At 54.6% G+C, this 16,133-nt stretch overlaps 6 protein-coding genes across 6 annotated transcripts; 4 read left to right on the forward strand and 2 right to left on the reverse strand.

Annotated features, from left to right (window-relative positions):
* Positions 1-294: 294 nt before the first annotated feature.
* On the reverse strand, positions 295-1,560 carry V2A60_009776 (diphosphomevalonate decarboxylase MVD1; the record flags this gene model as incomplete). The annotated part of the gene is made up of 2 exons (XM_083261040.1): positions 295-1,399; positions 1,499-1,560. The coding sequence occupies 2 exons, from the start codon at positions 1,558-1,560 to the stop codon at positions 295-297; spliced, it is 1,167 nt and encodes a 388-aa protein (XP_083117166.1).
* A 615-nt stretch (positions 1,561-2,175) lies between these two features.
* Positions 2,176-3,177, reverse strand: V2A60_009777 (uncharacterized protein; the record flags this gene model as incomplete). Its single annotated transcript, XM_083261041.1, has 1 exon — positions 2,176-3,177. One exon carries the CDS (start codon positions 3,175-3,177, stop codon positions 2,176-2,178), a length of 1,002 nt encoding a protein of 333 aa, XP_083117167.1.
* A 1,501-nt stretch (positions 3,178-4,678) lies between these two features.
* Positions 4,679-6,121, forward strand: V2A60_009778 (uncharacterized protein; the record flags this gene model as incomplete). The annotated part of the gene is made up of 2 exons (XM_083261042.1): positions 4,679-4,982; positions 5,046-6,121. The coding sequence occupies 2 exons, from the start codon at positions 4,679-4,681 to the stop codon at positions 6,119-6,121; spliced, it is 1,380 nt and encodes a 459-aa protein (XP_083117168.1).
* An 880-nt stretch (positions 6,122-7,001) lies between these two features.
* On the forward strand, positions 7,002-8,790 carry V2A60_009779 (uncharacterized protein; the record flags this gene model as incomplete). The annotated part of the gene is made up of 2 exons (XM_083261043.1): positions 7,002-8,551; positions 8,673-8,790. 2 exons carry the CDS (start codon positions 7,002-7,004, stop codon positions 8,788-8,790), a joined length of 1,668 nt encoding a protein of 555 aa, XP_083117169.1.
* A 1,727-nt stretch (positions 8,791-10,517) lies between these two features.
* V2A60_009780 (uncharacterized protein) lies at positions 10,518-11,384 on the forward strand (the record flags this gene model as incomplete). The annotated part of the gene is made up of 1 exon (XM_083261044.1): positions 10,518-11,384. The coding sequence occupies one exon, from the start codon at positions 10,518-10,520 to the stop codon at positions 11,382-11,384; it is 867 nt and encodes a 288-aa protein (XP_083117170.1).
* Positions 11,385-15,281: 3,897 nt separating this feature from the next.
* V2A60_009781 (uncharacterized protein) lies at positions 15,282-15,668 on the forward strand (the record flags this gene model as incomplete). The annotated part of the gene is made up of 1 exon (XM_083261045.1): positions 15,282-15,668. The coding sequence occupies one exon, from the start codon at positions 15,282-15,284 to the stop codon at positions 15,666-15,668; it is 387 nt and encodes a 128-aa protein (XP_083117171.1).
* Positions 15,669-16,133: the final 465 nt, after the last annotated feature.

Genomic DNA, 16,133 nt, shown 5'->3' on the forward strand with positions numbered 1-16,133 from the left:
TCCATCATGTGAAGATTCTCTTTCTTTTTAAAGGAAACGAAATTGGGCCAAGGGTAGGTTCTGGAAAGCGTTTGGTTGATGTAACGTGTTTGAGATGTGCAAGTGGTTCAAGTGCCAGCTGGCCCGCCATAACCTGGCCAAGCTGACAAGCAACTAGGGAGCTTTGCCAGCTGGCTGGCAAAGCACAAACGGCAAGACGTAACCATGATTTTTGGTCTTCATTTGTTCGAGTATGTTTTTATGCATATTATGTAGATTTATATGTATAGATGAAAATAATTCGCTTTTCTGCAATTATCGCTTAGTATTCTCCCCATTGGCATCAATCAGAAACTCATCAGTCTTGATAGGCCCTTCACCGACACCAGTCATAATGACCCGGGTCACACCATCCCGGAGGATTTCAGCGACAGTCTCGTCCAAGACACCGGACTGGGAGCCGACACCAGCTCTCCAGCCAGACGTGCTGCCCAGAGTCTCGGAGAACGCTCCCAGAACCGCCTCCTTGTTCTCCTCCAGATAGTAAACAACGCAGTTGGGGCCGGCATCAAAGGTGTAAGCAGCAATAGTCTTGCCAGCCTTGGCGTTGATGGACTCGACAGCACGGATGGCGGCACGGGAGACGTCATTCATGTAGAATATAGGAGGGTACGTATCAGCGCAGCAGGCGTGGAAAGAGTTGGAGTCGCGCATGGAGACCTCGGCAAACTTTTCAAAGTTGCGATTGTGGATGGCATCCTCCATAGCGACCATGTTATCGGGGACGATGCGCTCGATGCGCTCCTTGAACAGTCCCGAGGTAGCAACGGTCTGCTGCATACCCGAAGTGGAGGATACGCCCTTCTTGGCGGCGCTGGCCACGAGGATGAGGGCGCGCATGCTAGGCCAGTGCGAGGCCTCGGCGACGAGGTCGGCCTTGGAGTCGCTACCGTCTTCCCTCTCACCCATCCGCCAGGCGACGTAGCCGCCGAACAGGCTACGGCACGCGGAGCCGGAGCCCTGACGAGCAATGAGGGAGAGGTCGGAAGGCGAGTCGGGGAGCTCGTAGAGGTTGGCGATGGCCTGGACGAGGGCAGCGAATCCAGCAGCGGAGGAGGCGAGACCGGCGGCGGTAGGGAAGTTGTTCTCGGAGACGATCTTCAGTGGCATCGTGGACAGCTTGGGGAGTGAAGAATCAGATGCCTCGAGCGCAGCACGACGGGCACGGAGCTCGCGGAAGCAAGCCTGCGTTCGGGCGCCTGAGATGTCGGAGAGCTCGCCATTGAGTGTGAGGCTGTCTTCGGTGAAGGTGGTTGAGCAAGAGGCGGTCGTGAGGGTGCGGAGATCGGCTTGGGAGAGGGTCACGGAGATGGAACTGTTCGTAGGGAGATTCAGTTTGGCATCACGTTTACCCCAGTACCTGTCCAGACATTGTTTATTAGTATCGCGCAATCCTCGTCTTCCAGGGGCTCCCCTCTCGCGGGAGAGCTAGCTTCAGCAGGGAGCGAGAGCTACGTACTTGACGACGGCAATGTTGACGGGCGCGGTGGTGCCGGCACGGTATACAGTGGTATCAGCCATATTGACTGTGGGATATACGACTCGTTCTGAACTGCTTTCCAACGACGGGAGGTGTGGTTTGTAGCCGTTGAAAGGAGATTTCGTTGCAGAAAGCGGTGTCGATGGAGGGGCAAATGGTTATTATTAGTGCGGGGCCAAGTTGCGATAGCTACTAACCCATGCAACAAGGGGTGGGCTACCCTGTATGTAACGATACAACAGCCTTGTGTCTCGGGCAGTGTACTGTTATCAATCCGGCAATTGAGAGGAATACCGGGAAACTCAGACGGTTTCTGGCTTCATTGATTGCAAGTGACGACCCGTTGACCGTCTTTTCTTTTTGCGCCTTCACGATCGTCTATAACTAAGGGGTAAGCAACAACCATCCATAGGAAACATGGGGAAAGGAAAATCACAAGAAAGTAGATTCACCTGCAATTGTACTTTCAAAAATGGTTTAAAGCTCGAATTTATTATCTATCCAACAAATCGCCCCATACAAATTTCTCCTTCTCTATACAAGCCAGTCTTCCCACAAGTCAGCCTCTCTAAACAGCAAATCAGCCTCTTTACAAGCCAGCCCAACAGAATTGCAGGCCATTCCCCCAAAGCATCAATTGCGATACTCGCGACACATCAAAACTCGGGGCCAAAAGCGTCAAATCCTGCAAACACCTGGCTACTTTCAGATGTATTACGCGCTGGTGGGCGTTGTGTCATTGCGGACAGCGCTGATTCTGATTGAATGACCGCGTGGATGTCATCAACGATGGCCATAGTTTCCCGGGTAAGGAAAGGGTCATCTGCCTGAGCCCTAGGCATGGATCGTGTCGATGCCTGTGGAAGGCTGTTCCAGATAACATACGTTTCATTGGACACGGCCGCTTGGGAGTCTTGAGCAGCTGGCTGTTGGTCAGCTTGCTGCGCCGCTGCGCCACTGTTGGTAGTATCGCTGGCTGGGGTGGCGGAGGGGGTAGAGACGTCTTCGGGCGACTCTCTGAAAAACTGCCTCATCATGTCTGCCAAATACTCGGGAGACTCTTCTCCCGCCTCAGGGCGGTGTTCCAGCGGCGAAAGATTCGCACGATGCTGGTTGCCCCGGCGCTGTGATTCCAAGAAGAAGCGGACTCTCTCCTCGTCGGACATGTTGGCATAAAACTGTTGGGTCATCGACATCAGATACTCGGGAGACTCTTCTGCGGCCGTCGGCCGGCGGTCCCATGGTGAAAGCTTGTCAGTGTCGTGGCGCTCGTGGCGCTGACTGTCCAAGGAACGGAGCTGCCCAAGCGTGGCGACGGACAAAGTGCCAGGGAACTCGCGTGGATCCCTATAGAACTCATGAGAGTTGCTAAAGATGTCGCAAGCATCCTTGTAGTACTCTGGTGTAGTCTTGCCACTGCGGCCAGGCGACTGCTCCATTGTACTCGGTGCTCGTCGCCTGTTGCGCCATCGACGGTAGGCGCGACCGCGTCGGCATCGACTAAAGCGGATTCCTACCAGACAGCGACGAATCTCATAACGGCGCACTGTTGCAGTCGACTTTGGGCCTGCAAGACGACGGCCAAATAGGTTGCGTGCATTTCTGAGGTATCGATGCTTGTCGTGACAGACACCGCGCATGCGCTGGAAGGGGGCCATGGTGCTGCGTGGTGAGTATCGAATAGTTGTGAGAACAATTGGTTATGGGATTGAATTGAATTGTTGTTTTAGTCTAGTATGGTAGATCTCCTGAGAGCAAAGAAGGGAGATTTTGACACCACTTGAAAAGTTTTTGGTCTTCTATTTACGTCGACATTTATGGTTGTCAATCCTACTTTAGTGGCACAAAACGGAAAACTCTCTTCTTCTGGGTCTATGTATCAAAAGGTCCAAATGCTGCAATTGAAAGAGCATCTATACTTGTTGTTTCGACATCGTGCCTGAAGCTAACATTGATATTGAAAAATTACTTTTCGTGGCTGGACGCCTCGCACATCTCGTGGCTTGAGTACCTGTGAGGATTTTTCAAGTGAGGAATCACGGATCAGACAGATAAAGCAAAAGGAAGCACAGAAAATGTTTTTCGAAGTACTGGAGTGTACTATTGGGTTACTGACGGCAAGCAACGCAAATTTTCGGGGTTGGGATCTGTAAACGCTCCGCCCAGCGTATCGTACGCCCTTTTATTTCCCAGATTCCGTATCCGTATACCTCTAACATGCTCATCAATTCAATATCATCTCGATAATCTCTATTCAATATCACCTTGACATCCTCTATTCATTATCATCTTGACATCTTCTACCTATACGCTCTACGTTGCCTCTTGGCTGACCCTTGTACTCTACGTGTGCCAGTCAGCCGATGTCTCAGGGCCACGTGAGCGAAATCGCAATTGACAAAAGGAATTTTATCATCAATGAAATTGTAGAGATGAAGATTTTGTTTTTCAAATTTTCTGTAGTGCGCTTGAATCTTCATATACTTGATATTCGTTGGGCTATTAGAGTGACCTCGGGAGACCTACCGATACCCACTCCACATCCCCTGTCGGCCCGACCAAGTACCTAAGCACCATCAGACTGGAGCGCGAGCTATATCGAAAACAATTGAGAATATCGGAAACCCAAGGCCGAGAGTAGAAGGGAATCTTCACCTTCCTAGAATTTCAATTAGTTCTGTTGACCCTGTGCAGGCAGGCATCTGACGCTGGCCTCTTATTGGCCAGGACGGAAGATGGATCCACAATGATCATATGCGGTATTGAGCCTAGCCAGCGAGCGAGGCTGGAAGGTTCCTTCAAACAGGCAATGAGAACAATCAGACAACTAAATTGACATATATGTTATCACCCTTTTTTATCACCTAACCCAACAAGTTCAGTTCTTGCCGCGTTGCTTCACCGTTGTTCCGAGGCGAGGCCTTGTAGAACCTAGCGCGTCCTCTGCATCATCCAATTGGTGGGCCGATCTTGATCTTGTGCCTTTTGACGTCATAGTTGGGCTCCAACGAGATGCGAGTCGTGCATGAGCCTTTTATTTAGTCCGGACATCCCGCCTCCCCAGATGGCGGCCGATTACGAACCCCGATCTAGTGACCCTCGCACCTGGAAACACGCAGGTCAATCGTCGTGATGAATAGAGAACTCGGGCGGGAGGCGATGCGCGCCGCCGCCGGCTGCCGGCTGCGTAAACAAGTCTCCACGCCGGCTCAGCCAGGGTGTCTCGCCCCGCGACTGGCCAAGCAAGTCCACTCGTGTGCCCCCAGGCAGATTGCGAGCGGAAGTACCTGGAGCTCGTTGCGACATCGCGCACCCGAGAAATCAGTCTATGATCGAAATTTCGCGAAAGTGGCGCGAGTGTCTACAGCCACAGTCTATCAACGAGAAAGGCCTCACGAGTCTGCCGCCCAAAAGGAAGCGGATATCAACGACGCCAAAGCCATCAAAGATGTAGACACGAAAGGTGCGCACTTGGACACGGGCCCCTGACCACTGCCGAGCTCTGCATACTAACGAACAGCCACAGGGCGCATCCTCACCACGCCCACGCGACTTCTGAAGCTCGTCCTACCCTTGCCCTTTGATGCCAGGCAAGAACACATCAACAAACAGCCCCCGGAGAGGATTGAAGAGAACAAGCAGTCCACGCCTCCTCTGGCGCTTCTCATCCATCCGCACCAACCGCTATCATACCTCGAGCGACTGATCCAGGCAGAACTTCCTCCGCTCCAGTTGGAAAAGAAGGAAAAGACGCCCGATGTAGACTTTTGGGCCGAGGTAGACAAGGAGGCCATTCCCGAACAGACGGGGGCCAAGGCTAGCAATGTTGCCTCGTCGTCAGGTCTCGGACACGAAGGCCCTGCCAACAAAAACAAGAGCTGGGTGAGATGGAGTGCCAGCACAGAAGTGGGTGACTTTATCCGCGATGCTGCGCGCGGCAAAGAGTTTGCAGTCGACATCGAAGGAGTTTCAGAAAAATTGCACGTTTCTGTTCCCAGTTTCAAAGATCGCACGCATTACATGCGCATGAGGCTCCGCCGAATGTGCGAACAGATTGACACCATGTCACGTCTCAAGAACGAGTGCGACGAGATTGCGCACAAGAGTGCGTATCGTCTAGCCAAGGGTGGCTTCGGCCTGTTGGCGTCATGGTGGGCGACAGTCTATTACGTCACATTTCATACGGATATGGGATGGGATCTGGTCGAGCCGATCACCTACTTGGCCGGGCTCACTACCATCATGGCTGGTTACCTGTGGTTCCTGTTCATCAGCCGAGATCTCAGCTACAAGGCGGCCATGAATGTCACCGTGTCCAAGCGGCAGAATGCGCTGTATCTGGAGCGCGGATTCAACATTGGAAAATGGGAGCAGTTGGTTCAAGAGGCGAATGCTCTCCGACGCGAACTAAGGGTGATTGCGACCGAGTACGATGTTGAGTGGGAGGAGATGAAGGATTTGGGTGGCTGGGAGGTGAAGGAGGCCCTGGAAAACGAAGATGAGAAGAAGAAAAAGGAGAAGGATCGAGACGACGACGAGGACGACGAGAAGAAGAGGCGGAAGCGAGACGCGAAACCGGAGCGGCCCAAGACACAACATTGAACTGATTAGAAGGCATCGTGTATCATTATATTTGCATAGCATTGGCTCTTTTTCTTTTGTTTTTTTCCTACCTGGAAGCCGCCTTGATTGGAATGATCAAGCACAGTATAGAGGCACACGTTTTCCCTGATTAGCGCACTCTCAACAGACCATTTGGATCCAATAATGCGATGCAGGATAAATTGCGGCCCCCACATTCACGATAATTCGACAGAGTTTTTTGCTTGATTAGGTAGGCGTAGGCTACTAATTAATGAATAGCGCCATCTATCGGTTGGCCCTGCCCATCCCGGCATCTAGAACAGACTGCGCCGAGCAGCAGAGAATTCTTGACCGTGAAACCACGGCCACGGCGGCCGCGCTCACGCGAGATTACTGCCATGGCCCCAGTCGTTAAGCCGCATGATGACCAGTCACGCCGGGGCCCGGTGGAGAAGAACTGTCACCACATCGCAGCCCAGGTCGTCCAAAGGAGTTCGGGACGAGCCGCTGGGGTCTTGAAATTCCATCAAGCTGTCCAATATTCGTCAACGGATTATTTCACGCGCCTCCTAATTGGACGGGGAATCCACACTACGGTCAAGCCGTCGTTACCGCGCCGCCGTTATTTCCTTACTGTTTGACCCCGCCCCCGCTTTCAGACAGTGAGGCGAGGAATGAAGAGGTATTAAGGCCATCAGTCGACGCAATTCTTTTATTTTTATTTTATTTTAAAAACTCGACGGCTTGCCCAGTAATTCGAAAACTTTGAATCTTGCCACTCATGAGGGAATAGTAACCTAGTTGACGGACGATACGACCCGTAGCTTTTGATTGAACTGCGCAAGGGGGCACACTTTGCCTGACAAAGAACAACTTGGCCTTCTCCCTCTCTTCTCCGATGACGCCCGAGACAGTCTACTTGCCCGACGGGCAGACGTACACGGTTAGCCCCGTGTTTGGCGGCGTCGCCTTCAAGAGCAACGACCTCACCCACGAGGCACACTTTCCCGTCGGCTGGAACATTGCCCTGCACACGGAAGAAGAGAAGCTCGTGTTCGAGGACGGATCCGGGGCGCCGGTCAACGGAGAGCGTCACGCGGCGGCGAACGGCGATGACGCCAACGCCACGGATACGGGCGACGACGGCCCTGCTGCGCCGCCGAAGCGCAAGAGGCGCGTGCGGCCCTTTGTCCAGCCGACGAGGCAAAACGACACGCTCTTCATCTCGTCGCTCTCGACGCCGTCGAGCGACGAGTACGGCCCGCCCGCGAGCCCGACCCGGCAGATGGCCATGGTGCTGTGGGTGAGCCTGTACTGGTACTTTCACCAGCGGGAGCCGTCGCCGCGCATGAGCACCGACGCCTCGCGCGCGACGCCCGAGCCCGCCAGGCCCGCGGGCGAGTGGCGCATCACCGTCCAGCGCGACGGCGTGCTGCGCGGCCGCAACCTGATGCCCAAGCTCGAGCGCATGGGCCTGCTGGCGACGGAGTCGACGGACGTGGGCACCAGCCTCGACGACGACGGCGACGAGACGTGGTCGCGCATGTTTGTCTCGCAGCGCATGTTCTGGCAGCTGCCACCCAACCTGTTCCTGTTCACGCTCAAGCCCGTCCGGGGCGGCGGCCCCTCCTCGCCGTGGCCGGGCTCGGCGGCGTCGCCCAACGGCAGCCGGCCCGGCTCGCCTCCCGCGGCGCACCACCACGACCACCACCTCACGCTGAGGGCGGCGTCTCCGCAGCAGGGGGGGCTCGCGAGACTCTACAACGACCTGCCCGGCGCTCCCACCCCGACCCACGCGCCTGGCGGCGGCGGCGGCGGCGCGTCGCACCCCCCCATCACGCCCTTCTTCTCGACGTCGCACCTGCCGACCTACTACCCCCCGCTGACGCTGCAGTACACCTTCACGGACAACGTGCGGCACCCGCTGCGGCCCAAGCCGCCGCGCATGGGCGAGCTCTTTTACTCGCGCTTCCTCCCCTCCGTCGGGCGCTACCTGTCGTTCCGCGTGGCGTCGCTGTCGCCGGATCCGGTGCCGTACTTTGGCCCGGTCGGGCCGGACCCGCCGGACCATCCGGGCCTGACGTCGCTCTCGGACGCGCAGCTCCTCGCCTCGTGGTTCGCCAAGCCCCGCGTGGCCGCCTTTTGGGGCGAGTACACGCCCGCGTTCCTGCCGGGCGTCCTCGGGCAGAGGCACGCGTTCCCGGCCATCGGCCTCTGGGACGGCGTGCCCTTTGGCTACTTTGAGATTTACTGGGTCAAGGAGGACGTCCTGGGCAGGGTGCTGGGCGGCGAGGCGGGCGACTTTGACAGAGGCCTGCACGTCATGGTGGGCGAGGAATGGGCTCGGGGGCGGGCTTCGGAGTGGATGACGAGCCTGGTACACTGGTGCCTCACGACCGACATGAGAACCATGAATGTCTGCTTGGAGCCGAGGATTGACAATGACAGGCAAGTTTTTTTTTTTTTCCTTCTTTTTTTTTCCGGCCTATGCTTTGTTGCATGATGGCATGTTTATTTGTGGAAGAAGAAGAGAAAAAAAAAAAAGGATCGCAGCTAACGCATTTCACAGGATTCTCAAACACTTGGATGAATCTGGTTTTGGCCGTGAGAGGCAAATATCGTTCCCGCACAAGCAATCTTGGTACGTGCGCCTGCGCCGCGAGACGTGGACGGGGCCGCTGCTCTAGTACAATTGCGACATGAAACCGGCTGTTGGCGGTAGCAAAATAATAATGATGACGATGATGATGATGGAATACACAACTAGAATTGATACAGATCGAGGTCATCGGAGCCGAGTCCGACCTGGTAAGACGAATCACATTGCTAGGACTTGATGCTGGCCGGTCGCCAGACGTTGAAAGCTGGCAGTGATTGACGTAATGGTGGCGTGGAGGGCAAATCGCGTCAACAAGGGAATCGTTTAATAAACACTTTTTTTTTTCCAAATTTCAATCTCAATTTCTTTCTTGTTCATTTGGAATCTTTATGCAGTCTGCCCCATACGGGCCCTCTTTGATCTAATGAAATGTCAGCTGTCCATGGCCGGCGGCGTCACCACTCTGTCCCACAATCCCATGCCGTCTGCAATCAGGTTTTGCAAAGATTCCCACCCAACCCAGCCCGGCCTCCCCAAATGTACGGTTTCCTCCTGCTCCCCTCCCCTCCCATGCAAGGCAGATCTACTTTTGTTGCTATACCTATACTAGCGTCGGGACAAAAAAGCAGGGAAAACAAGTAACAAGTTGCATAGCTTTGCCCTGGTGCGGAGTGGCGTTGTCGCAGGCGGGCACCGCCACAAAACAGCAAGGCAACCTGCAAAATATGTCTGGTGTGGCGTGTGTGGCGAATGCGAGAGTGACAGGCCAGAGTTTGCGGGCGTTGTGGCGGAACAAAATCTAGAAGACTCTAGAGAGAGTACAACGAGGAAGAAGACGAAAAAAGAAAAAAAAAAAGAGAAAACAAATGGTCGAAATGGAATTTTCGGTACACACCCCTCCTCCTTGATCCTTATTGTGCTGCTACTGCAACACTGGTGGCCAACCACTGACCACGTCGATCATGGCAATTGTAGATGTCGCGTCTTTGATTCGTCGGTGACAATGACCGGTTTCTCTGGATGACTGGTCACCGCCAAATTTCCTTTCTTTTCCCACCCCCTGCTCAGCTGGCATTTTTGCTTTCCACAAGTTACCTGAGAACATGATCCAAGAAAATTTTCTACTACTCGTTCTGTCCCAAGCCACGTCTTGTCAGAATGCTGTCCACGCCGCCGCGAAAGCTTCATGTACGAGCCTGCCGTAGATGATGAATTGGCCCTGCAGAATCCTGGGAAAAAGCAGAGCCTCCCCGCAGGGCTGCATCAGTGCGCTGGGGTTGCGTGTGCCATCCAGCCCATCCATCGCCCGCGTCCGATGACCAGGCAGCTCCCGTGCCTAGCGCCCCGGCGACAAGCCCACGTGCTGGTGAGTGTGGTTGAAGCTCCGGCACTTTGAGCAATGACGTAGCATGAATGAGAGACTGTAGAATCGCCAGGGATTTCTTTCTTTATTTCTTTATTTCTTTCATTTTTTCATTTTTTCATTTTTGCATTTCTCTCTTTCGAAATCCCATACCAGGCAGACACAAGGTCATCTGTCATGGCTGCCAACAGACGGGCTCGTGGTGCGGGACTCAGAATTGCCGCCGTCGTCGTTTTCCGTGTAAGTGGTGGCGCTACCAAGTAATAAGCTTTGCAAAACTTTGTAGCCACGGACAAGAGAAAAAAATAACTTTTGCCTGTTATCGATTTCAATCAAAGTCTAAAATAGAATTTGCTTCTTTTTTAAATCTCTAATTTGATTTTTCCCTTTTTGTAATCTTTGCGAGCTGAATATCGTAAAAACTGTTATTTGTCAACTCCTGTCTAGCAACAATGAGGACCTCGACGGTTGCGTCGGCTCTCGCATGCGCAACCTGCATTGGTGCCTTTGTCACGATTCCTGATAACCTTGCAGACGGGGTCTACCAAGTCGAGCAGCGACCGGGCTCCCGAGATGGTCCCATCATCAAGCGAATGACGGACGACACGCCTCCCGCCGGCCTGGCCGGGCGTGGCAGCTTCCTGCCCCCGGGCCCGCCCGCCCCCTGCCCCGGGCCAGGGTGCGAGCGGCGGCGCCGAGCCGAGGACCGGATCCCCGTGCAGCTCGCGGACACGCTGCCGCTGCCCGCGTCGCGGGCGTTTTGCCGCAACGAGACGCGCACCATGACGCTCGAGGACCTCCACGGCGCCGCCAACCGCCTCTTCTACACGCCGCTGTTCTGGATCCCGCCGCGGTCGGCGCGCTTCGCCCTGCACAACGGCGCCGTGGCCTACGTGTGCAACCTGGGCGACTGGGCGACGGGGTCGCTCGTCGAGTACATGGAGGCCATGCGGATCCTGGACGAGCGCTGCGATATACAGCACGACGACGACGGCGGCGGCGGCGGCACGGTGCGGGCGGCCAAGCTGGCGGTTGCGGAGTGGGAGCAGTTTCTGGGGCGCGAGGCGGCCGGCTTCCCCATCTGCCAGTGGGAGACGCAGCCGGGCGGGATCGAGAACGAGCTGATGACGAAGCAGGCCGAGGGCTGCAAAACTTACATCGGGGTTGGTATTCGTCGCCTCCTGGGCGGCAGCAAGGGCGAGGGCGAGGGCGAGGGCGAGACGGAGTGTAATGAGAATGTGACGGGCCCGGGGCTCTGGGAGAGGCTCGCGGCCATGTTTCCCTGGTATAACAGGCTGGAGACGGCCACCAGCGGGTAGGAAAGCTGATAGTGGCTAGTAAAAGCGGAATCTAGAGTGCTCTACAGTATAAGTACCTGCTTGCTCTCAAGCTAGGAAGTTGCTATCAACATTAGTTTTATCCATGGTTCAATGTCACCGTGACTGTGCTATTCACGTCTTTTTGCGGGCGTAGTTGAGACTTTGATACTGCCTGACGACCGAGAGGCACCGTGATGAACGTGACTACTTACAGCTTCGGGTACCAGGCAGGATCTTGTCGGGGACAGTCCCAAATACATTGCCATACTCTGATATACCATTACAGTCAACCACGAGATTAGCGACATTCCGGACCAGGACCGACTCCGTCACCAGACGGCCCATTCCAACCCTCATACACAATACAACGGTTGCGCATTCTTGACTCGGGCGCGTAACCTCATCCACCGACCCGGTGACCAATGATCAACACTGGAGGCTACGGTAGTAATTGTGACCAATGGTTTACTACATTAAAGGTGCTCGTGCTGTAGTTCTATTATGGGGTGAGATCTGGTTGATAAAGAGGTGAGTCACATGGCAGGGATGTATTAGCTTTTTGCGGGGGAATTGCATCGCTGCGGCTTCTTATTAGTTAGTTGCTTGGGTGGTAGCTTGCGGGGGGGTCTGGCCTGTTACCTGTGGCCCTCGGAGATGCTGTGGCGGGCTGATGGGGGGTGCGTCTAGGCGGTCAACACACTAAAACCCCAGCGGCTTGCAGCTGATTTTACAGTGAGGGGGCGCTGTAATAAGCACTCTGTAAGCCCTGTAAGCCCTGTAAGCCCTCCCCCAAGCTCAACCGCCACAAGAGGTCGCTACACGGACAGGCGGGCGGGCATGGGGCGCCCTCGACTGGCCATATCAGATCAGCAACGCTAGCTGGCCAAGACAGGCTCCCCAAGCAAGACGTTACATGGACCAAAAGCATACTTACCGAGCTGCTCCATCAGGAAGCTCAGTAGCATTCTTCAAGTCATCGCTGCAGGGCTAGATGGAGCCATTCTCTCACAAGTTCTTGCCCCAGGCCCGACGAGGCAGCAGAATGGGGGGGGGGAGGGGGGGGGCCGTATGAACTTGATCAAAGATATTGTCAAAAAGGTAAAGTAGCACGTATGCAAAAAAAAAAAAAAACTCTGATTTTAAACGAGATAATAATATCAGCCCGTCGCCACTCATCATCACTCTCACTCTCTCTAGACATAATAATGCTGACAACCATCGTCAGCCGGCCGTTACTATAGGCTGGTCGTAATCGGGGCTGGCTGGGGCAATGACGACAGATTGTCATGAGGCTTGGCCCCGACGAAAATACGGGGAGGGGGCCACTCCAGATGCACAAAAGTGCGCGGGAAAAAAAAAAGAAGTGTCCAAAAAGTCCATGTTACCCTGCCAAAATTATACATGTTTGCGTAATAGGTCTACCTCCTCAGTCCTCTCGGTGTATATGTGTGTGTTTGTGTGTTGTGTCGGAGCCTGTTGCTTGTGCCTGTGTGCCTGTGCCTACAACCACTACTTAACTACTCCGTACTGCAACGCATCTCGGCGTTGATGCTTAATCAAGCTTGCGCATCCTCGCCGTTCGCCGCCGCCGGCCTGAAGGGGAAAAATTAATAATAATGTTAATATTGTACACATTCGTGCAAATGAAAAAAAAAAGTTTCCGTGCAACATGTACGTATACAATACATAGTGCCCTTCCTCCGAAGGAGGCTACACACAAAGTAGCAGCTGAAATTCTGTTTCTGCTCAGCCAGCCTTTGGAGGCTGAGGTCGCGGATGGCTAAAATGCAACCCTACGTCGCCCGACCCGAAAGAGAGACAGGCAGACAGGCAGGCGGGCAGGCAGGCAGGCAGGCAGAGAGGGCTCCAGCCTTGCCAGCGAAAAAAAGCTTCGTGTATATATTCAAAAGCCTGACAACACATCACAGCTTCCCAAAGAGAAATGAGGAGGGGGAGTGTGGTGAGATGCATGCGGTCACCGTCCGTTGGCCATGCGCGTCGTCTATTATTACGCAGGTTGGGAGCGAAAAAGTAATGTCTAGTTGTGTCCGACGAGCAAAAATACAGTTGGGTAAATAAGACTGCCTAGCGGGATACTTGGAGAAGGTATACTCAAGAGGCGCCCGTCTCTCTCTCTCTAACTTGCAACGAAGGCATGTTTTTAAATGCCCCCCCCCCCCCCCCCCCCCCCCCCTTCAGGCTTCCTCTCTCTTCGCGCCGTCATGACTGTGTATAGGCGCCCAGTGACACTGTCCAAAGTTGTCAAGATCGGCGTCACAGTCGACATTTTGCGAATATGCATTTCTCCGGGTCCCATGCCGCTGCATTGCCCCATCTACGTAGATAGTACTCCTATCCGCGGCTTTCGCTATTGATAAGACAGTTTGTACATTGACCGAGGAAAAAGGTCAACAAACAAAAAGCCACCGTGCGTATCAATACACTTTTGAGCTGACTCGTCTGTGGTTGTCGAAGCCTATTGAGGAGGAGGAGGAGGAGGAGGGGGGGGACCCTAAATCAAGGTCCGGCCGACAGTCTCGCCTAATACGGACAAACCCGGTTGTGCCAGCCCAGCGCTCCAACTAGGCAGCTGGGCAAACCTGCTTCTTCCGATGCGATTTCTTTCATTAATAAAGAAGGGGAAAAAAAAAAGCCCAACGACTGCTGTACCAGCCAAACTAGGCATCAAAGCAACTGGGTGAAGAGGTAACTTTGCCCAAGCACTTGAACGGCCTCTCCGCTTCGCTACTTTAACTCGTACTGGTAATAGCAAGTAGCAATAAAAGGGCAAGGATGGCCATGTGCCGACACGAGAATAGGGCCTCAAGCTCGTGGCCGCCGATGGTGGAGAAGAGCCCTGTACCGACTCAGAGTACAATGCCAAAATGCCAAGTTGAATAGAGGCAGTCGCCCATTCATCCCCATTCCGGATGGTCGCCTTGCCAGGCGTCCTCCCACCACACACACTCATACACCACCGCCGCCGCCACCAGGCAACTTGGAGGGGGGGTGTGCGTTGGGTCCCGAGGCAAGGATCCGAGTATGACTCGGGCCTCTGTTTGGGACACCTGGCTCGGCGGGCATCATCTTGTTCATGACTTGGGAATATATTATGCCCCTGGTCCCGCCACCCCCCGCGATCTCCGACTATTCTGTTTTCCCTTTGCTATTCAGAAACCATATCAACTTGCCTTATTACCCAGCTGGATCTGGGACTGGTCATCACCAACACAAGACACCGACTCCTTGTTCTTGTTCCTACTCAACAAGCCTTCTCTCTCTCGCTCTCTCTCCATCCACACACACCCACCAGCAGCAACACACGCCTCCTCCTGCACGGATCCGAGACACCAGCGACGAAATATTTGTCGCGTAAACAATTTGAAACTTGGCAACACTCCGTCAGCAAAAAAACGTTCAAACCATTGATTTCCCTCTTCTTATCCCCCATCCCCACCCGTCGTTTTTGGAACCAAGCAGCAAGAAGAGGAAAACAAGAAGCGAAATCGAGCTTGAGGTCTCATCAGTGACCGCAAAACCATTGCCGCCACCGCTTATTACTGTTCAAACCCCACGGGCTGCCCACACCCCGCATCCCACTTACACACATAAAACGTGGAGCACCAACCTTGCCACCGACGTTGCACAAAGCCTGCCTCTGCAGCGGCCAGGAAGAATCATAACAGGACGCTGCCCGCCGCCCATCCCCCGTCGGAAAGCATCAGCAGTAGCAGCACTCATCAACCTCATCACCACAACCAACAAGCAGCGGCGACCGCGACCACGACCACGACGACCGCACCTGGCAAGCCAAGGTCCCCGTCTCCATCTCACATCACTCGAGGACCTATCATAGCCACTGCCGCCAGAGGCAGCAACGCACACAGCAACGGCAGGATGGCACCGCCGAAATCATCAACAGCAACAACAACTACCGCCGCGGCCGCCGCGGCGACGACGACGACCGCCACCGCCACCTACTACCTGGTGCCCAACCTGCGGGCCATCGACCCGGCCGCGCGCGAGCTCGACCTGAGCGCGCACGCGTGGGTGCGCCCCATTGTCATCGAGGACGAGGACCTCATGTTTGGCGGCAAGTCGCTGAGCACGCTGTACGAGGAGGAGCGCCGGCGCCGGAGCAGCGGCGGCGGCAGCATCGCCGGCAACAGCAGCGACGAGGAGCACCACGACGACGAGGCCGACGCCGGGGAGGAGAGGGAGGAGAGACGCGGTCGCGAGCGGGTGCGACGCCACTACAGCCCGCCCAAGTCGCACCGCAAATGAAGAGAATCTCGTTTCATCATGATTTTTTTTTCTCTCTCACCCATACTCTCTCTCTCTCCCACCCCCGAATACAGGGCCCCCTCCTCCTCTCCTTGAAATCACAATACTCTCTCCCTTGCCCTTCCCGCCAAACAACTCCTCCTAGATCGATGTGATTGCGGGCCGCTATAACACCCCCACCCCAGAATGGTTTCGGTCATCGCCATCAAACTTGTCCTTTTTTTTTCTTCGTTAGATGGATACATATATTTCGGACAGATGGGCACCGCGCTATACTTTGCGAGTCGGTGCCCCAGCATAGAAGAGCTTCATCACGCGCTCTTCGCCTCACGGCGTTTAGATGGATTGCATGCTGTCCTGTTTTTTTTGGCACCTCTCTTTCCTCTTGTTTCTTCTTACTTGTTAATTTCGCGTTCTCCTTTTAGCCAACGTGTTTTACGACCGTCATTCTGCATCATACACGTT

The sequence above is a fragment of the Cordyceps javanica genome, chromosome 7, assembly GCF_051103115.1.
Source record: "Cordyceps javanica chromosome 7, complete sequence".
Lineage (NCBI taxonomy): Eukaryota > Fungi > Ascomycota > Sordariomycetes > Hypocreales > Cordycipitaceae > Cordyceps > Cordyceps javanica.